General features: G+C 55.7%; 1 protein-coding gene and 1 long non-coding RNA gene across 5 annotated transcripts; one reads left to right on the plus strand and one right to left on the minus strand.

Moving 5' to 3' along the window:
• Nucleotides 1-309: 309 nt before the first annotated feature.
• On the minus strand, nucleotides 310-20,040 carry Abca7 (ATP binding cassette subfamily A member 7). Of its 4 annotated transcripts, none has more exons than XM_087556223.1 (47): nucleotides 19,921-20,040; nucleotides 18,820-18,892; nucleotides 18,637-18,730; nucleotides 18,346-18,487; nucleotides 18,146-18,258; nucleotides 17,958-18,031; nucleotides 17,654-17,734; nucleotides 16,938-17,148; nucleotides 16,710-16,849; nucleotides 15,565-15,681; nucleotides 15,299-15,466; nucleotides 14,870-15,102; nucleotides 14,110-14,286; nucleotides 13,677-13,899; nucleotides 13,352-13,573; nucleotides 13,069-13,270; nucleotides 12,486-12,596; nucleotides 11,402-11,573; nucleotides 10,990-11,121; nucleotides 10,753-10,892; nucleotides 9,961-10,098; nucleotides 9,437-9,624; nucleotides 9,303-9,360; nucleotides 8,879-9,156; nucleotides 8,653-8,695; nucleotides 8,387-8,479; nucleotides 8,164-8,315; nucleotides 7,841-7,965; nucleotides 7,656-7,754; nucleotides 7,113-7,400; nucleotides 6,967-6,999; nucleotides 6,694-6,871; nucleotides 6,437-6,606; nucleotides 5,494-5,671; nucleotides 5,262-5,377; nucleotides 4,527-4,671; nucleotides 4,302-4,425; nucleotides 3,869-3,998; nucleotides 3,676-3,796; nucleotides 3,532-3,594; nucleotides 2,423-2,529; nucleotides 2,086-2,227; nucleotides 1,869-2,003; nucleotides 1,512-1,615; nucleotides 1,281-1,373; nucleotides 663-903; nucleotides 310-544 (listed from the first exon to the last, which is right to left on the minus strand). In XM_087556223.1, exons 2-47 carry the CDS (start codon nucleotides 18,883-18,885, stop codon nucleotides 392-394), a joined length of 6,513 nt encoding a protein of 2,170 aa, XP_087412349.1. In that variant the 5' UTR covers nucleotides 18,886-18,892; nucleotides 19,921-20,040; the 3' UTR covers nucleotides 310-391.
• LOC148004452 (uncharacterized) lies at nucleotides 12,105-16,197 on the plus strand. The gene is made up of 2 exons (XR_015625077.1): nucleotides 12,105-14,308; nucleotides 14,932-16,197. It is a non-coding gene; the product is annotated as an uncharacterized LOC148004452 (long non-coding RNA).
• Nucleotides 20,041-20,430: the final 390 nt, after the last annotated feature.

Raw genomic sequence — 20,430 nt, forward strand, 5'->3', positions numbered from 1 at the left:
GGCTTCTGGTTGGACCAGGAAAGTACCAGGGTCCTCTACACAGTCTGGAACATTCCAGAAGCCTGACCTCATGTCCACTTCACAGTCAGAAACACTCACAAGTCCCGCCCTTGGGTGTCAGACCCGCATAGGTACCTGCAGGTCAAGATACATGTGACTAGAAACCTGGGAGTGTCCATGTCGAAGGCACGGCTTGGCTGTCACAGCAGCTGCCACCTCTGTGACCACAGACACATGCATGTACTGTGCATGTGATAGTGTGTGAGTCTGTACAGAGCTAGGGCTCCTAAAGCAAACACACAGCCATGCTCTCGTTCATGTTTCTCTTTATTTCCTCCACAGCCCAGGGCGACCCTCTGAGTTATGCCACTCAGTCCCAAGGCAGGCACGCTCAGATCACGGTCTCCACAGAGCTGGGGTCTTCCAGGAATCGGCTGACCCGTTTGGGATGCTGCAGGCCAGGTGTGGAAACTTCCCTCGTTTCAGTCTCCTGTCCACTGCCTTCCTCCTCTTCCCCCTGGTCTTTGGAGAAATATAGGAACACCTGGCAGGGCAGAGACATGGAGGGGACAGAAAGGCATGGGGGTGGGGAAGATGTCAGCCCAGGATCATGAGGCCCCTCAGCTCTTCCCTTCAAGCCCTTGGATGGTGCCCGAAGTCACCTCCTCCAAAGTGGTCTGGCTCACAGAGAAGTCCTCCACACCGTGGGCCTTGCCTTGCGCAGCCAGCTCCCTGAACACTCGTGCCAGCGTGCATCCGCCCCCAGGCGGCAGCTGAAAGCGCAGACGGCTGCCATGCACCTCCCGAAGCTCAGCATCAGGGAATGTGGTCACAATGAAGGCTATCGCCGGTTCCGGCTGGTCCGGTGGGACCCTGAGAGTCAGTGTGTGGCCAGCCCCGAATCTGGAGGGGACAGGACCAGGGATGCAGGCCATGGCCCCCATTGCTTCTAGAAACCTCGCTGCTCCCTATATCCACCAGACCTGTCCCTAACCTATCTTGTACTCCTAGACCCAAGCCAATTCCTTCTCACACGGCCCTGCTTGAGAGCCTCGACCACGAGTCTGAGAGACCACGCCCACTCAGAAGACCTGGCACACCTGTGCCCAAGGACCGACACTCCTCACCTCCTCCAGACTCCATCCAAAAAGCTCCTCGGAACACTTCCACCTTCCCAAGCTGGCTCCGCCCCTAAGAGGCATCAAACGGCCCTGCCCCTAGCCTCTAGCCCTAACCACGCCCACAGCGCGCTTCATGTCAGTCCATCCTGCCCAGCTCACCTGCTTTTGAGATGCTGAGCGCTTCCCAGACAGCGGAACCGCCCGTTCACCATGATGGCCAGGCGCGTGCAGAGCGCTTCACACTCTTCCATGCTGCGGATGACAGTGTGAGCGCGGCTGGGCCCAGCCTGTCTGCCCGGGAACCATGCTTTTTGTCCCACTCTAGGGACCTCACCGGGTTCAGGATCACCTCATCCTGAGAGGTGGCCAGAGTGTGGCCCTGGGGCTCACCTGTGCGACGTGAGCACTACGGAGCGGCCCTCACGCACCACGGACAGCAAGTTGTTCCAAAGAAATCGCCGCGCACTTGGGTCCATGCCTGTGGTGGGCTCGTCCTGCAAAGGAGATACGGTCTCTGAGCCAGATGGGACCGCAGTGACAGCCTCAAAGCCTGCCCACTAGGGCTCCGTCCTGTCTAAGCTAGAGCACACTTCAATCAGACTCTGCTTAGGTGAAGCCCAAATGAGGCCAGGTTTTGCACAGGCATCTCCCCTAAGGCCTCCACGAGCTCAGACCCCAGTTCATTAAGGCTCGGCCCCAGTCACTCTGTTCCCACCCACAACCCACTCAGATCCCGCCTTCACGCACCAGAAAGACCACTGCTGGATCACCAACCAGAGCCAGAGCTGTCGCCAGCTTCCGTTTGTTGCCTCCGCTGTAGGTACCCGCGGGTCGGTCTGCGTAGCTAGGAAGGCCCAGGCGCACCAGGCCAGAGAGCGCTGTCTGCGGAGCGGGCCAGGTGAGCGTGGGCGGGGCCACCGAGAAGGGCCAGGCCCTGGTTAGCACCTGGACAGGGCGCGTTTACCTGGGCAACTTGGGCCTCGGGCACCCCGCGCAGGCGCGCAAACAGTTCTAGATGTTCCCGGCCGGTCAGCAGATCGAAGATGGCATCAGACTGGGGACAGTAGCCCATGCTGCGGTGCGCAGCAGACGGCTCCTGGGCCACACTGTGGTGGGGGCAGGAAGTTAAAGAGCTTACAGGCCACCCACGCAGGTTTGCATGAGTGTCTGCGGAAAGCACAGGAGTCTTAGGGCATGTGGGCCATGCACAGAGGGGTGCAGGTCCCAGGGACTAGGCTGGTGAAGGACCATGTTCACTCAAGGGACAAATGGGATAGGTCAGGGTACAAAGAGAATCTTACTTGTGGCCTGCCAGCACTGCTTCACCACTGCTGGGCAGCGTGTCCCCCGTCACCATGCGGAAGGTGGATGTCTTCCCTGCCCCATTGACACCCAGCAGCCCGAAACACTGTAAGGAACCCACACATCCTTCCTAGCCCTAGTCTAGGGCTTCAATCCACACCCCCTGGTGTAACCAGATGGATAGGTGAGGGAGTATGGGGGCATACGGGGTCAGTGCACTAGAGTCTGCGAGAGGCAGAACCATCTAGTCTAGCAGAGAATGGCTTGGGACACCCAGGATATCATCTTTGTTTTAGTTATTCGTGGTTTTTGGAGACAGGGTCTCATGTAACTCAGGCTGGCTTTGAACTCCCTACTTAGCCAAAGATGACCCTGCCTCAGTAGGCTTACCGTGTTCACAGATGTGTTCTGATCTGTCGTAGACAGCCAATGAATCAGAGCCAGCAAAAGAGTTTGCATATGTGTTGGGGGCCTAAGGAATTTTAACTAAGAAAGGCTTGATACAGGCATGTATAGACTAAGGGCTCAACGAATGCTGTCAGTGCATGATAAGAGATGATCCCACCAAAGTGATATTCAACACCCCTTCGGTGATCACAGTTTGTGCTAAAAAAAAAAAAAGTGAGCACACAGTAGGTGCCTAGTAAGGGCTGGTAGCACAATAAGAAACTCAGAGCAGGGACATAGTTTAGTGATAGAGTGATGGCCTAGAGTGCCCCAGTGAGGGGCTGGTGGTGTGGACTAGCTACATAGCTTTGGGTAGGCACCTCTGAGACTCAGGGTTCTATTCTTTGTCCCACAAAAATAAATGAGTCCCAAAATTAGGTGACAGGAGATGTTTGATGAAAGATATGACTACACAGCACCTACACAGCACATAGGGGCTGGAGAGATGGCTCAGTGGTTAAGAGCACCCGACTACTCTTCCAGAGGTCCTGAGTTCAATTCCCAGCAACCACATGGTGGCTCACAACCTACACAGCACATAAAACCCAGTGTCATCGTGCCAAGCGGCTCAACAGGGGTGGGCAGATAGGAAGTAGTCAATATCTGCAGGGAACTTGCCACCTCGCAGGACTCAGAACTGGGTGCTCTGCTCTGGACTTACCTCCCCAGGGGGGATCCCCAAGCACAGGTGATCCACTGCTGGGCTCCTCTGCCCACGGTACACCTGCAGGGGTAGGGGTTCTTTTAGAAAGGATAGAGTACCCATGCCACCACCCCCCATTCACTTGCCTTACCATGTGCCTACCTTGGTCAAGTCCCTGAGGACCAGCACATCCCCCTGGGTGGCTCCCTTGGTCACCCGCTCACGCTCTCGAACCACATCCTCATCCTCCTCCCCCAGGGGCGGCGGCAGTCTTGATTTTGGTCTGAGGATAGACAGGTGAGTGGACCCAGGGAAGGACTCTGGCCCCTGCTGCCCTCACCTGGTCCCCACTGACTGTGGCAGGAGGCGGTTGCGATGTTGGAGCAGGAGTGTGATTAGGAGGAACAGGGGACCCTGGGCCACCATGGCCAGGAGGTTCTTGCCAATGATGTCCCAGCGTAGGGGCGACTGGAATTGCTTGTCTCCTGTGGGAACAGAAAGGACTGGGTCTTGCCCCCTGTCCAGATCACCCTAGACTCAAAAAAGTGACTAAGATGACTTGTACTGGTAGGGTGGAACTGACTTAGATTATAAGATTTCACATGCTCCTTTATGTATAGTATAGACCTTTCATGATATGACCCTTTAGTTACATTTGACACAATTTTTGTGCCACCTAAAATTGTTCACTTAAAGGCAATGTATCTCCCTCCATCCCATATAACTGAATTTGGAGGTGGCACTTTCAGTTATGCTATTCACAGTTCCTACCTGACAGACATTCTCACCTAAGCGCTCAAAGGCATCTGCCATGGCCTGGTTCCGCACCATGTCAATGAGCCCTCGGCCAAGGCAGAAGTGGGGGAAGATAAGAAACACTTGCTTCAGGATCCGGCTCACTTCTTGAAGGTTCTGTTCAGGGTAGGTAGAACCTAGGAAATCAGTGGCTAAACCCAATGGTGCCCAATAACTCAGCCCCATCCCCAGGCCTTGGTTTTGTGCAGAGGTACCACCTGATCTGAAAGCAGTTCCAGCACGAAAGTGGCCATGCTGCTGTTGATGCCGATGAAGAGGTTGATGCAGGTGAGCACCACATAGGCCGTGCTGGGCACGGAGAAGAAGAAGGAGGCTGGGTACATGAGTGGCGTAATAGACCAGCTGGGAGGAAAGGGTGACAGGTGCTACTAGTGACTTTACATATTGGATGTCCCCAAGGGCAGCCACACAGCAGATTTGTGTTATGTGCTGGAATGTGATGAACTTTTAAGGCCACATTGGCTCAGCTCATAATTCTCCCCCTCCCCTCTTGTTCTCATGGTGTAGTTCAATTTGTGCTTGAACTCACAGTGATAAACTTGCCTCTGCTTCCCAAGTGCTGGAATCAAGGGTATGAGCTACCATAGCCTTTTAAATTTTTTAAGGTTTATTTATTTGTATTTATCTGAATAAATGTTTTGCTGCTTCTGTGTACACAAATCATGTATGTGCCTGGTGATTGTGGAGGTCAGGAGAGAGCATCAGTTCCCCTGAAACTGAAGTTACAGAAGGTAACAGAGCTGCCATGTAGGTGCTGTAAACTGAACCTAGGTCTTCTAAAAGAGCTTTTAGCCACTGAGCCATCTCTCCAACCCCTGAATTCTATCAATTTTGAGGTCCTCTTGGACCTCAGAGTCTTTCTTCAGATACTACAGTTCCCTTTTTTTCCCACACCTCAGAGGAGTAGACCCCAAGGGACAGGGGGGTCTCACCCATACAGCAGTAACAAGAGTAAGAGAGCAGGCAGGTTCTCTGGAGCTACATAGGCTTTCTGCTGAAAGGCCAGGAAGATGAGCACCACTATGCACACTGCCACCAAGTAGTTACACTGTGTCCAAGACAGAAGTCACCTCAGTAGTTCATAGGGCCAGGGGCTGTGCCTCCCCCTCCCTCTCTTGTTGCCAGGTGCCCATTCATCTCTACCACGTAGTTAGCCACACGTACCATGTCCCAGAGGAAGTTGCCAAGCCAGTAGAGGGTTTGGGGCAGGCCACTGACCAGCTGCAGATGCTTGGCTCTGGTGATGCGTTCTTCTATGAGGACTAGGGTAAAGCTGGCTGGGACAAATGACATGGCGAAGACCACACAGATAGAGACAAGAACATCCACAGAGGAGGCTATCCTGTGAATGAGAGGTCATCGGGGTGGCTCAGAGCAGAATGGGTCATGATGTTGAGGTCTCTGGGACTGAACCCCCCATTGGAGAGAGGGCAAAGCAATTTGGGAGTATAGGCATATGAGGTCTGGGTTTTTTGGTAAAAGTGGGACAAGTTCCAGGGTATCTGGATGTTTCTCAGCCTGAAAGTCTCTGTGTCTCAGTCCCTCTGTCTGTCTGCCTCTGTCTCTGTCTCTGTCTTTCCTCTTTTCGTTTCGTTTGTTTTGTTTTTTTAAAAGATTTATTTATGTTTACAGCATTCTACCTGCATGTATGCCTGCAAGCCAGAAGAGGGCACCAGATCTCATTACAGATGGTTGTGAGCCACCATGTGGTTGCTGGGAATTGAACTCAGGACCTCTGGAAGAGCAGACTGTCCTCTTAGCCTCTGAGCCATCTCTCCAGTTCTTCTTTTTGAATTTTTGAGACAGGGTTTTTCTGTGTGTCCTGGCTGTCCTGGACCTCACTCTGTAGACAAGGTTACTCTTTCCTTGAGACGGGGTGTCTATATGTAGCCTAGAACTGTCTATGTATATAAACTAGGTTGGCCTCAACACACAGAGATCTGCCTGCCTCTGCCTCTTGTGTGCTGGCATTTAAAGGTTTGTGCTACCAGGCAGACTGGCCTTTGCAACGTTGGTATGACATTTTGTCACTAGCCCTGGGCACAAGAAAGGCTCCAATCCACCACTCCTGAGCAACATGACCACTGAAAGTAAATGATGCACTTACAGCGTAGCTTCAGACAGCTGCTCCTTGGTCAAGTTCAAAGGATGGTTGAGTGTAGTGATGCTGTGGGCATGGCGGACTGAACCAGATGGTAGGAAGGCACGTAGGAGTCCATTGTTGGCTCGGTTCACAAAGGCCACCATGGCATGCCAGCCCTTGTTGTTGAACCAGATCTGAGCAGAGGAAGGGCCAGAAGGTCCAGAGATGCATGTGACCTTGGATCTTCTTGGCCCCTCCCACTTGCCAGCCCCAGCTCACACCTTGAGGCTGTTCCGGGCGTCAAGACCAAGGGCCCACTGAGTGAGGTTGTTCAGGATACGATCTAGTGTATTGCCAGGTTGAGGGCTCAGCAGTGCCCGCATCTCTGCCACTGTGCGGACCACCTCACGCCCTGAGGGCAGGTCTGGATCTCGGCCTCCCAGGGAGAAGCCCCCGTATCTGGGAAATGGTTTGGGGTGGAGATGGGAGTGGGCAGGCAAGTAGAGGGTGTGGAAAGGAAGAGACGGGGTTTCCCAGACCAGGTCCCTGCTCACCTGACCTCATCCACCCACTTCTTGGTCTTCAGGCTGCGGGAGAGACACACAGGGTACAGAGTAATACAGTCAAATGTGAGGGGTAAGAGGGCATGGGAACCTGCCCAGCCTCCCCGATGCTGGGCACAGAGAGCCTGGGTGCTCACCCCCGGCGCACCAGGCTGGGGTATGTCTTCACCAGAAAGTCAGACACATTTCGGCCAGTGAGATTCTGGACCACCTCCCCAAAGCCAGCCATAGCCTGGGGTGGTGGTGGACCCCCAGCTCCAGCAGGGCAATCTGGCAGCAAGCGGCGGGCTCCAGGCTGGCTGCACTGGCAGGCTGGAGATGGAGAGTCTGGAGTCCAGTTGCCGCTAGCCAGAATGCTGGCCACATCTGGAGGGACCTCTGGGACCGTGAAGTAGCAAGCCAGGGAATGTGTACACTCAGATCCCCTGTGGAGTTGAGAAGGGCGGTGGGTGCTAGAAAAGTGGCACAGGAGACACAGACTCCACAGTCCGATGAGACAAGGGGGCCATGCTCACCCAAGGGGCACAGAGGCACGGGGCCATGGAGGGAAACTGAGGCAGACCATGGGAGTCACAAGGCAGAGCTCCGGGGGGAAAAAGAGGGCAGAGAGAGCCCAAGAGGAGACTGGGGCAATGCTGAGGGGTTAAACAGCCAAGGAGAGTCAGCGGGATGGGCCTCACCTGGAACCTTTGCCCTGCACGCTCGGGTCCTGCAGCCCGGCCTCCCCTAGCAGAGCCTCCAGCAGCTTCATCCGGTTGGGGTCGGCAGGGGCATCCTCACTGCAGAGTGACAGATCAGCACCATGACTGTGGCCATCCCATCAACCGCCCAAGGTCACCCGCTGCTCACTGTGCCCAGCACCCACCTGAAGAAGGAGACCTGAGGGCCATACATAGCAGGGCTGAGCTGCAGGGGTGGGTACTGGCCAAAGGGAGGCACGATGAGGGTGAAAAACAGGGCCAGGCCCACAAAGAGGGCGGGCAGCACGATCTGTGGGACAACTTTGTCAGCATCCACCTCCATACACGCTGCCCCGCCCCCGCCTGCTCTACCACCTTCCATGGCTCCCCAGCACCCTCTACAAACAGCGGGAAATGGGTTACTGTGGAATGATGTCACTGATGACAGCCAGCATGGGCAGACACCCTAGGACAGTCACCCATCCTCCTCAGTGTGGGGCATTGTCACCTGTGCAAACAGGCCCCGGCGGCTGCGGCGAGCGAGCAGAAAACGCTTGTGGAGCAAAGCCCGGAGCTGTTGGCAGGTGAGTGTCCAGCCTTGCACTTGGGCAGTGGTGGGTGCAGAGCCTTTTGGGGCTTGGGGGTCCAGCACCAGCTTAGCTGTGGGGGATGGGTGGGTGAGCTCTGGCACCCTGGGGGCCTAGAGGGATGTGAGCAGGGGAGAGACTCACCCAGCTCCCCATTCTCCAGAACCGATGCCTCTGGCCCTGTGTGGGGCTGCGGAGTGGCTGTGAGAAGGTGCTGCTGCTGTCTGGGGTCACCACCTGTGGAACCAACAGGCTTCAAGGCTAAGGACAGGTCTGACTTCCAGGGAAACAGAAGCCAGAACCTCTGGGGAAAATGGAGGCCATTCCCAGTCAAGGATGGGAAAGGAGTCTGAGGCCTGGTTTGACTCTGGACCAGGGCTGGGTCGAAGGGCCACAGAGCTAAGACGCACCTTCTCCGTGTGCGTGTGCTTCCTCCACCACCTTCAGGAAGATCTGAAGAGACACAGCAGGAGACTCACAGGAAGGACCCTCATATACCACGGTCCCCCCAGACCTCCTCAAGAGATTTCCCAGCCGTCCCCCTTCCCTAAGAGCCATCCTTCCTCTCTGGAGTTCCCTCTTGCCATCCGTAAACAGACTCCTACTCCTCCTTCAAAACCCCAGCGGGGCCCACACCTCCTCCAGGTTGGTGTCTGAGATCCCGTAGCCAGTGAGCCCCAGGCGCTCCAGCTGCTGGTCCAGCTCTTGGAAGACTGTGGCAAAGCTGCCATCCAGGGCACCCGCATAGGGCAGTGCAAGCACCAGCTCATGGGGCAGTTCCTCTACCAGCTGCGCTCCGGGCACGTGACGCTGCACTAGCTCTAGGATCAGGGCTGCGCTTGGGGTGACAGGGACTGCATCAGGAGCTGGGACCTGGCTGCTCCTGTGAGGGCCGTCTCGTGTGAGCACTGTGTCTGTGGGCAGAGGTCAGGGGTAAGACGTTCTGGGCCAGGGTACAGAGGCCCAGAGGTAAAACCTGAGTTCCTGAGTTGTGTTGCTGTGAGTTAAACGGCTGCTACCCCCACCCTTCTCGGAGGGGTCTCCCGGCCCGGGGGCTCACCTGCCGTCTTCCCCTCGCTGCCTGACTTCTTTTCCCGTCTGGGGTCCTCAGTGTCTCCCTTCAAAGAAAGACAGTGGTCTATCTCAGCAGGACAGAGCTGGGGACAGGGCTCAGGGACTAGCTCTAGCTCTCACCTTCAAGTCATGGGTGACAAGGGACTGAGAACTCTTCACCAGCGTCAGGTAGTAACCGCAGCCCAAGTGTCGGCGCAAGAAAAGTGGGGACCCACAGCAGCACAAAGAGCCACTTGCCACCATGGCCACACGGTCTCCCAGGAGCTCTGCCTCATCCAGGTGGTGAGTGGAGAGGATCAGTGTCCGACCTGGACGTAGGGACCCAACCCATGTGAGTCACCTGGCTCACCAGGTAAAGACCCAGGCAGCAGTGTCTCTCCCAGGAATCGCCTAGCCCAATGCAGCAAACTCCTGCGCGCCTCTCAAAACCCCATCCCAGCAGAGTTAGAAAGCTTCTCTCTCTCTCTCTCTCTCTTTTTTTTTTCCGGAGCTGGGGACCAAACCCAGGGTCTTGCACTTGCTAGGCAAGCGCTCTACCACTGAGCTAAATCCCCAACCCCATAGAAAGCTTCTCATAGTTAGAAACCTTTTCTGCAGAAACCAAGGGAACCTCAGGTCATCCCATCACCTCTTCCAACTCTTACCTTCTCTGTACTTGAGTAGCAATTCCCAAATGCCACGGCGGGAAGCGGGGTCCACACCAGCAGTGGGCTCGTCCATGATAACCACACGAGAGCCACCCACAAAGGCAATAGCCACAGAAAGTTTTCGCTGCATTCCTCCTGGTTGGAAGGAGTAGTAGGTTGGTCTGATGCTGCTTGTATCAAATGCTAAATTCTGCATCCCGAGATCTGGTTGCCCCAAGATGAGCAGAGCCTCACATATGCCAGCTTCTTTTGTATAAACCTTGCCCCCCCCCACCAAGTTATCTGTGATTAGTTAATAAAGATGCCTACCGCTGTAGTTGAGCAGAAGAAAGGGAGGTGGGACTTCTGTTCCTGGCTTGGGGTCAGAGGTAAAGGGGGGGAGGAGAGAGGAGGGTAGGAAGGAAGGAGGGAGGGAGGAGGAAGTGGAGTGTGGACTGTTGGAGAACGAGTGGTCCAGATGGAAGGTGGCCAGTGATATCTCAGGGTTACTGACAGGAAGTAGACAAAATGGCGTAGAGAGCTGATACCTGCCCAGCTCTAGTGCTGTAAGGCTTGTTATAAATTTAAAGATTCTGTGTCTTTTGTTTGGGAACAAAATGATCTAAGGTGGGATAGAAACCCCCAAATAATATTTACAGCAACCGGAGGCAGCGACTGTTAATGTGACCTTCCCAGCTATGTGCAGAGCACCCTCCCTTCCCCACCTGATTGTACACCAGTGCCCTGGTCAGCCCCTGCTGTCCTACACCCCACTCCCTACCATGGAGGGAGCCTTTGAGGCCAGCTCACCAGAGAGGTGACGCGTCTGTGTGTCCCGCTTAGGGATGAGCCCCACATCCCGAATCAAATGTTCCTGCTCGGAGTCTATGGCGGCTGCACTCACGCCTTTCAAACGGCCATAGAACCAAACGTGTTCTTCCACCGTCAGCCTGTAGCCAGGGTTGAGGGACAGAGAATCCCTTGGAGTATGTGTTTCAGAGGATGCCAGCCCCCTCACCGCCTCCATCCAAGCCCACCAGAACTCACATGTCAAACAGCACATTGTACTGTGGGCAGATGCCCAGGTGGGGCCGGATGGCTGCCATGTTGGTTTGCACGTCATGGCCCAGGATGGAGGCCGAGCCACTACTGGGTGGGAAGAGACCACTCAAGATGGACCTGTGGGTTCAGGGATCTGAGAAGTGGCCCTTCATGGATAGAACGGCCACCTACACTCTCAGGGCACCTGCTGTATGCTCAGGCTGTATGCTGTGTGTTCTCCATTTACAGGGGAGGGAAATGGTCTCCCAAGGACTCTGTATCTTCAACCTACTGCGTGTCTAAACTAGACCCTGTTCCTGCTTCCACAGTGCACCTGGGAATCCTCCAACCCCAGTGCTTAGGGAATAGATGGGGAAACTGAGGCCTGGGAACGACAGCATAGTGGCTGGCAGCTCACAGTGTGGTTGTCTTGCCAGCCCCGTTGTGACCCAAAAAGGCAGTGATGTGGCCTTCATAGAAGTCAAGGTTGAGCCCTCGCAGGGCTGGCTGTGGAGAGCCACGAAAATGCTTCTTCAGGCCTCGAATGGAGACACCAGGAACCAGACCAGGTGGTGGCTCTTCCACCAGAACTGTGGAGGGAGGGCAGCGTTGGCTGTGGACCCGTGTCGGTCAGAATTAAGATCCTCTAAGAGTTAAGGGAGATGCCCACGATGGTTAGAACTGTCAGCTCAGCTACTCTGCAGACCGAGGGAGGTTCAACCTGGGCAACTTTCGCAAGACCCGGTCTCCAAATAAAAGGTATAGGGTTGGGGTGCGGCTCAGTGGTAGAGCCTCAGTCTACAATCCCTCCAGGGGGGGAACCGGGGGCGTGGCTTAGGGAGAGAGCTCCTGCCTAGGACCCATCGGGAGAGGCAGATGGGTGGGTGCGGAGAGGGCAGAGGAGGCGGAGAAGGTGGAGGAGGCGGAGAAAGCAGAGGAGGCGGATAGAGGCGGAGAAGGTAGAGAAGATGGAGAAGGCGGAGAAAGCGGAGAAGGCGGATAGTTGCGGAGAAGGTGGAGAAGGCGGATAGAGGCGGAGAAGGCGGAGAAGGCGGATAGAGGCGGAGAAGGCGGAGAAGGCGGAGAAGGCGGATAGAGGCGGAGAAGGCGGATAGAGGCGGATAGAGGCGGAGAAGGCGGATAGAGGCGGAGAAGGCGGAGAAGGCGGATAGAGGCGGAGAAAGCGGATAGAGGCGGAGAAGGCGGATAGAGGCGGAGAAAGCGTATAGAGGCGGAGAAGGCGGATAGAGGCGGAGAAGGCGGATAGAGGCGGAGAAAGCGGATAGAGGCGGAGAAGGCGGATAGAGGCGGAGAAGGCGGAGAAGGCGGATAGAGGCGGAGAAGGCCGTGGTGGTGGAATGCTTGCCTAGCATTCGGAAGCCTTTGGGAGAGATCCTGAGGGGATGCGGCCCGGAGCTTGGGGATCTGGAGTGCCCAGGGGATTGAGTTGCCTTGCTGGACCTGTTTCTCATCAAGGATTACTGAGAGTCATGGGAACTCACCCTTGGGATCTTGTGGGGCAGGGGCCAAGACAGAACTCTTGGGAGGTCCAGGGCCACACCAGTAGCTCCTCCGAAAGGGGAAATTCCATGGTTCAGGGATTCCATACTGGCCTGGTGGAAAGTGACTCTCGGTTACGTGTAATACCCGTGAGATGTGAGGACTTCTGGTTACACACTGGGAGTCAGCGCATCCAGGAAGAGTGACCAAGAAGCCCAGCCTTCTCCCTCAATCTCTGCTCCTCAGAGACAGCATCCGCTAGGAAATGACTTCCAGGAACCCAATATCCCGGTGACACACCCTAAAATATGATCTGTTGTGTGCCAGGCTAGTGAGGGACTCCAGCCGGAAGCTCTGCCTCTGGGGGCGGTATTCTAAAGCAGGCTGTTCTCAGACACCAAGCAGCAGGAGGCCAGCTCTGCATTCTAGCCTCGGCGTCCTGCCTTCTCATCCAGACAGGCCTCTAGGAGCACAATATCCCAGACGCACAACCTAAAACATCTCTCCGTGGGCCCAGCCATACTCCATCTTGGCCTCCAGTGTGCATGTGTGTTCCCCACCCCAGACCCTTCCGCTATGGCCCACCTGGGCATACAGCCTCTAGGTACCAGAGGGCAAGGCCGTAGATGACAGCATCAAGCAACAGGAAGGCAGACACCTGTGCCAGGCTGAAGACATCCTCCGCCGGGCCTGTGCCCAAATTGTGCCACTGAGCCCCGTCCCCCTGCTCCTCCAGTAGAGCCAGGCTCTCGCATCCAAAGCCAAAGGCCACGGGGGACAGCAGGCTCTGGGGAGAGAAAGATGGATCAAGGAGTTGGCTACCCTTTGGGGGTGCCTATCCCCTTACACGGATCGGAATGTCCCTTACCACAGCTAAGAGTCCGCCCAGAGGCAGGCGCTCACGCCAGGCGACACACAGCACATAGGGCAGGTAGAGCGCGAAGTAGGCTAGGCCCCCGCAGGCTGCTGCCAGGTTGGCCCGGGAGAAGAAGGCACTGAGCAGAAAACTCTGAGCGACGGTGGCCACCGCAAAGGCCGCCAAGAAAAGGAAGACTACAACCGGGTGGCTGTAAGGAAGGATGTTCCCTAGCTGGGAAAAGCACAAGACTTTTAGGATCCCATTCCAAGATGGGAGTTAGGAATGCGTGCCCCAAGCTTCACTCCACCTGGGAGGCCTTCAAGGATTCCCTCACCTTAAGCACTAACACCAACAATGCAGCGCTGACCAAGAAGGGTCCCAGGCAGCTGAGGAACCAACCAAGCCAGAGCACAGCACGGCTCAACCCCATCGCACGCATGGTTTCTCGCAGCCGTGTCTCTTTCTCGCGCACCACGGCCTTCACAGTGAGCGCCACCGAGTAGATCCAGGCCAGAGTCAGAAACAGAGGCAGAGACCGGCTCAGCACCCGCAGGAACCTAGGTGGTGGAATATGCAATGTAGCTGGAGGGCCCCTGCTCAGGGTGCACACATGCAAATGTCCACGGGGGTCTCCAGGCTCAGCAGCAGCCTCAGAGCGCTGATCCAGACTAAAGGTTCCAAACCCCAGCATAGCCCACTTTGTTTCTATACGGGGAGCCCCCTTTGGGTTCCCTCCAAACCACGGAGCCCAGACAGGATGCTCTCACACATCGTCCACGTAGCAGGGGTGTGGCATCTGCTGCAAATAGAGGCCTGCTCTGGAGTCCCTGCCACTCAGCACGCGCACAGCTGCCTGCTCCAGCAGGTCCTGCAGGTACACGAAGCCGCCCCACACATACCGAAGGTCCATGAGGGGATCTGCTGACGGACCTGGGTCCCAAAACCTGAGAGATGCCAGATTCACCGGTAAGCCACAACACGGTAGTAAAGAAATTCATGGACCCTACCCACCACGCCTTTCCCCAGCTGTCTCTTCTCCAGACTCAAGAATGCCCTTAGTGGGGGCTGGGGATTTGGCTCAGTGGTAGAGCGCTTGCCTAGCAAGCGCAAGGCCCTGGGTTCGGTTCCCAGCTCGGGGGGGGGGGGGAGCACTGACTGCTCTTCCAGAGGTCATGAATTCAAATCCCAGCAACTACATGGTGGCTCACAACCATCTGTAACGAGATCCGATGCCCTCTTCTGCTGTGTCTGAAGGCAGCTACAGTGTACTTGTCATATATAAAATCAATAAATAAAATCTTAAAAAAAAAATGCCCTTAGCTAGTAGCTCCCCCATCTCTGCACTCGGAAAGCCCGTGTTGTACCTGACTTGCCTCTCTTTGTACTGGATTGGCCTTTCACTGCTCTTGGCTGGCCCCCTACCCCCTTATCCCACCCCCATGTAGTTCCATCTCTCACCTACAATAGCCAGGGTCTCAACCCCACCCACCACACCCTAGGACCCCCCACTGAAGCTCTCTCCCTCACTTGTCCCTGATCTTATTGGTCCTTGTGACATCATCAATATCCATTCGAATCTTGACTCGTAGGTGGCCAGGACCCGTGGTGGTTGGAGATGGCGGTTCAGATGAGTCCAGAGGGTGCTCTGGGCTCAGGAAGACGATGCCTGCCCAGAGGCGGCGCTCACCCAGCAGCTCCAGGGCACGGGACACAAGAGCTTCCTCTGAGGGCACAGCCTCCAGCTTGTCCAGGGACACACACTGTAGCAGCGGAACATGCATCCCAGGTTCTGGGGTGTGACTGAACCCCCAAGCCCATGACTCCTTCCCCTGGGTTCCTTGTTCCCGTAGGAGACCATATACATGGCCAGGAGGCCCCCTCTTGAGATGTCTCTTTGCTCTGTCCTCCAGAGCCAGAGAAAGACTCTCTCTGCCTTCTATGATGACGACCCCTTACCTCCAAGATTTGGCCCAGTATTTCTGCCAGGCGCCCCATGTCTGCATGAGCCTCCTGCCAGTTGTATCGACCCCTACTAGGATCCAGAAAGTCTCTGATAGCCTCCAACTGCTTCTGGCCTTTGGGTGTCTGCTGCTGCCACCCTGTGCCCTCCACATCCAGCAGTTTCTGGGGAAGGAGGAAAGTGACCGTGAGGGTGGTCTCCGCTCCCCACCCTTGCTGCTCTGCATACCACCCAGAAGAGGCCCACCTCCATCTCGGCCCACCTGAAGCATGGCCACGTTTGTACTGTCATTCATGAAGTTGAAGATCTGGGGTCCCAGTACTCCCCAGAGTTCGTGTAGGTCCCTCAGCAGAGCCAGCTCCTCAAAGGTCTGGTTCACCTGCAAGCGGGCAGCCAAGATCAGCCAGGCTCCTGTCCACATATCTGCCCTGCCCTGGCTGTGCCAGGTCGCTGCACCTCTTCACCATCATAGAGCCTCATGGCGTAGCCGTGGCTAACCTGGAACTCAGATCTGCCTGCCTCTGCCCCCAAATGCCGGTACAGAATGCCAACACACCCAGCCCTAGTATTATTTTGAGACAGCGTCCCACCCTATAACTTAGGTTGGAATTCCACATGCTCCTGCCTCAACTTCCTTCTGAGTGCTGGAACTATAAGTCTGTGCAGTCAGGCTCTAAAGAAAGAGCCATCCCGGGCTGGAGAGATGGCTCAGTGGTTAAGAGCACTGACTGCTCTTCCAGAGGTCCTGAGTTCAAACCCCAGCAACCATGTGGTGGCTCACAACCATCTGTAATGAGATCTGATGCCCTCTTCTGGTGTGTCTGAAGACAGCTACAGTGTACTCGTATATAATAAATAGATAAATCTTAAAAAAAAATAGAAAAAAAGAAAGAGCCATAACTTTAAGTTGTTTTTTCTTAAAAAAAAAAATTAGGGTGCCAGGTGTCAGGAGGCTGAGGCAGGCAGATCTCTGTGAGTTGGAGGCCAGCCTGGTCTACAGAGCCAGTGCAAGACTGACAGGACTACACAGAGAAACGCTATCTGGAAAAAAATAAGTGTGTGTGTGTGTGTGTGTGTGTGTGTGTGTGTGTGTGTGTGTATTGATTTTGGACAAGGGCTCTATCTGTGAATTACACGCCCCAACCCCAAGACCCTAACTAGAGGAGTGGGAGGGTTGGAGGCTTGAGAGGGTGGGGGATTGTTCTACAACCCCTACCCCCACCTAGGGATTCCAGGCTGGGTCTCCACCCTGAGCACACCCACAGTTCCCCACGGAGGGAGTCTAGGCAGTAGTTCTACTCCTGAACACCCCCCCCAGCCCTCACCTGAGTCTAATTCACTGTTAGTGACCACCTGACTAAGGGTACTGTGGAGATCACCGTCCCCTCTTTGGTTCCTACGTCTTACCTGAGCCATGAGTTTCCTAGTGAAGTTTGTGTCAGGTGCAAAGAGAATTTTCCCGAGGATCAATGGCTTCAGGCGTCTCCAGAGCAGCCGAGACACAGGGTGGTCATCCAGTGCCCCCACGAACTCAGAGCAGGCGGGGCCTGGCACGAGGGGAGGAGGATCATATAACACACATATGTCTATTTCCACCGGCCCCATGGGGAACCCAACACAGCCCTAAGGACTTACTGAGACTGCTGTCAGGCAGGGTGGGCGCCAGCTCAGGCCCCATGAATTCGTTGATCTGGTTGGCTTCGTACCAGTTGAGGGACAGACCCCCTGGACTGCTGGGCCCCTTGGTACTGCAGAGGGCCTCCGAAATCAGCTCCAGAGAGCCAGCTGACCCTCGGGGCCTCCGCAGCAAAGCCCGGAGTTCCACAAGGCTGGGTAGCGTCAGGAGCTGCCAAAAAAACCACCCAGGGCTGCTGGACACCTTCTGCAGACCATCTGGGTCACCTTTTTGTTTCACTTTGGGTTTTTGTTTTTGGAACACGGTTTCACGTGGTTGGGCTGGCCTTACTTGCTATGTAGTCAAGGAGGACCTGCTCTACCTTCTGGGTGCTGGGACAGCAGTGTGTCATGTCTCCTGGTTCATAAGGAGTTAGGGCAGAATCCAGGGTTTCGTGCAAGCTGGGCAAACTCTACCAACTGAGCGAGCTACAAGCACTCTACCCGCTGAGCTATACCCCCAGCCCGTTTGTTTGCATAACATATTGTCTTACTCTATATCTATAGCCCAGGCTAGCCTCAACTCGAAATTCTCCCACCTAGTGTCTGGAGCACACAGATCGGTGGGAGAGACCACTACCACACAGACCTAGGCAGGGACTCGGCCAGGAGTACCTGTCCTATCCCGTCTGCATACTGCTTCCTGGCCAGGGTAGAGGCTGGCTTGGGCCACTCACCTCCTGGGCAACAGTTCTGGTAGCATCTGAGAACTTTCTCATGGAATCCTGGGCTTGACCCAGCACGGTCTCCAGGGATGCCTGTGAGGAAGACAGCAAGGATGGCAGGCAAGACCTAGGTGGACTGCTCAGTAATCCTCTGCCAAGAATGACCTTCCACCCATGATCCTCCCGCATCCACTTCCTGAGCATTCCCCACCCCACCGAGCTCCTGTCGCCCCCTTTTACAAACGAGGAAAGGGAGGGTTGAAAGGGGCAAGTTCCAGGCCAAAGACCGGAGTTCCTCACTCCAGCCCCTCCTCACCCGTTGCAGGATCTTCTCCAAGAGCTCAGTCACTGACCCTTGCTTAGCCGGTTGGTTACTCTCCTGTGGCCAGGCTGAGGGAAGGGGATGCTAATGGTAGGCAAAGATCGGCTTGCAGTGCCTCCTCCCCCACCCCCTGCCAGAATTACAGCCTCAAAAGACAAGAGTTTCTTATTTCAAGTCTCTACCTCCGCTCCCAACAGCCCTGAGCACGGGGATCAGTTTCCCCAGGGCAGCCAGCATGTCCTGGGTGCTGTGGCCCCCCAGCACTGTGTGAGCATCGGCAAGGAGCCTCGAGATCCTGGGAAACAGAGAGGGAATGAGAGGCGGGGCCTCAAGAGTCCCGAATCCCATTCTCTAGCTAGGCCCCCCTTTCAAATTCACTCACAAGGAATCCTTAAAGTTGCTCAGGACGCCAGGCTTCTCTCCAGGCGTTGGGTGTTGGAAGCAGGAGTTATTTACGTTGCAGACAAGGCCCTGCAGCCAGGGCACCGTGCCCGCTGATGGTAGTGGCTTGTTTGGAAAGTGGCCTGTAGCGGGGAGACACCTGCTCAGAGTCTCCCTCACTTCTGTTATCAGCTAAAAGATATGGCCTCGCGCCACGCCACACCCCGCTCAGACCCAGCACCAGGAAGGGCGGGAGAGGCTTCCCTGTCCCACCACACACAGTGGCTCTCACATTCGTGGTGCTCCAGTGGGGGGTGTGAGTGACGGACGGCCACTAGGATGAAGAAGAGGAAGAGGGGCCACAGTAACTCCACTACTAGTTGGATCTGGGGAGAGAATGTGTAGAAGATTTTGGGGGATCGCGATGACGATGACACCTGCCATCGCTCCCCGACCTGCATACTCCGGGTGTTACCGGTTGTCTCCGTCGATATGTGTAATTTTTCCACAGTAGGAGCATCAACTGTGTGCAGAAAGCCATGATGACTCTGAACCGGAAACAGAGCGGAGAGGACAGGACAAAGAACAGGCTGAGGGTGAGCTGTGTGCCTCCGGACAAATGCCTGACGGTCTCTGTTCGTCATCTTTCAACCCTAAGGGCTGAGCCGCGGGAATCTCCGGTGAAGAGAGCCCCGCAAACATAAGGCACCAAGGAAAGACATTCACTACAGAAGTGACCAATGGGAACCCGGCGCGCAGCCGTCTTCGTAGCTGATTGGCTGGAAGGGCTATAGCTAAAGGCTAGGGTCTGGAAGACCCTGTTCGCATTCTTAGGGGGCGGAGCTTAGGTTTAAGGCTTGGGGCTCCCGGGTTCACTGTCAGCCTCATCCCGGACCCGGGTTTCGGCTCCGTTCGCCTTAGGTGACCCCCGGTGAGACCCGCAGCCCACGTCTCCTGTGCGGACCGTGTCTCATGTCCAGCTGGCCCTCCATTTTTAAGAGATGGAAACTGAGGCTCAAAAAGGGGCAAAGTCACGCTCGCAAGGAAACCGGAGATAACGAGGGCCGGCCCTCCGGGGTCCAAAGGATGGGACAGAAGACCACCGGCTAGGAGGAGTCGAAGACACGCTCCTTGAGCACGCCACTCCTGATTTCGTCATTTTATTTCCCCCCCAGAACTGTCTGCCCGTGGCCTGCTTCATGGTGCAGATAGGGAAACTGAGGCTGACAGAGAAGGAAATTGCCAAAGTTTAACCATCTACATGGACATTGGCAGCTTCCACTCGGGGACTTTTTTCCTTCATAAAGTGAAATTTGAGATCGGGGGACCCGCCTCATTTGGAAAGTGGGGCACTGGGGGTGTAGGTTGGCAGAAGTCCCTCCAGGTGACCAGATGACCGCAGTGAGGATCAGTGAGGATCCGTTTTTCCGCATACGGAAGGATATGGATGGGTGAGGGAGAGTAGGGGCTCACCTGGAATCCCAAATTACCAGGGAACGTGGCTCCGCCAATCCTTGCCCCACGGCATCCCCAGTTCTTTAGGCTCTACCTTCCACCCTCTCGAGGATTTTCTCACCGTCCTGAGGCCCCCAAACTCCATCCACCTTCGCTCCTCCCGGCCTCGGCGGGGGTGCGCGGCCCCTTTAAGAGGAACCCGGCTCAACCGCGGACGACGCCCTTCGCAACCTGAAGCCCTAAGCAGCACCCGGCCCCGCCCCCTAACGCTACTATTGGATAGTGCACCTGCTACTCGGCGACTTTGCCATTGGAGGAGGCGGGACCATCGCCCGGTTCTCCTTGCCGGGTTTCTTAAAGAGACCGCAGGCTTCTTGCTGCATCACTTTGGTTTCACTGAGACGCTACTAAGAGGGGAACAACGGGGTCCCCCGTGAGTTCACATCTCGAAATGGTAGATCTCCACAGCAGGACATTCCTGTCTTCTCTCTCCAAAGACTCCTTTTTAAAAATACTTTTTAATTTTGAGACTGGCTCACACTGTGGTAGGCTGAAAGTCACTGTTCAGAGCAGGCTGGTCTCACAGAGATCCCCTGCCTCCGCCTCCTGAGTGCTGGGATTAAAAGCGTGT

This window comes from Rattus norvegicus, chromosome 7, assembly GCF_021556685.1.
Source record: "Rattus norvegicus strain SHRSP/BbbUtx chromosome 7, alternate assembly SHRSP_T2T, whole genome shotgun sequence".
In the NCBI taxonomy this organism is placed as follows: Eukaryota; Metazoa; Chordata; class Mammalia; order Rodentia; family Muridae; genus Rattus; species Rattus norvegicus.

What these genes read in the sequence shown, in the direction of transcription:
- Abca7 (XM_087556223.1), bottom strand. Translation starts at nt 18,885, where the DNA reads ATGGCTTTCTGCACACAGTTGATGCTCCTACTGTGGAAAAATTACACA. An exon ending in CCAGAACTGTTGCCCAGGAG is followed by an intron (nt 17,149 to 17,653) that starts GTGAGTGGCCCA and finishes TTTTTTTGGCAG; the next exon opens with CTCCTGACGCTACCCAGCCT. An exon ending in CAGCGAGGGGAAGACGGCAG is followed by an intron (nt 9,157 to 9,302) that starts GTGAGCCCCCGG and finishes CTCTGCCCACAG; the next exon opens with ACACAGTGCTCACACGAGAC.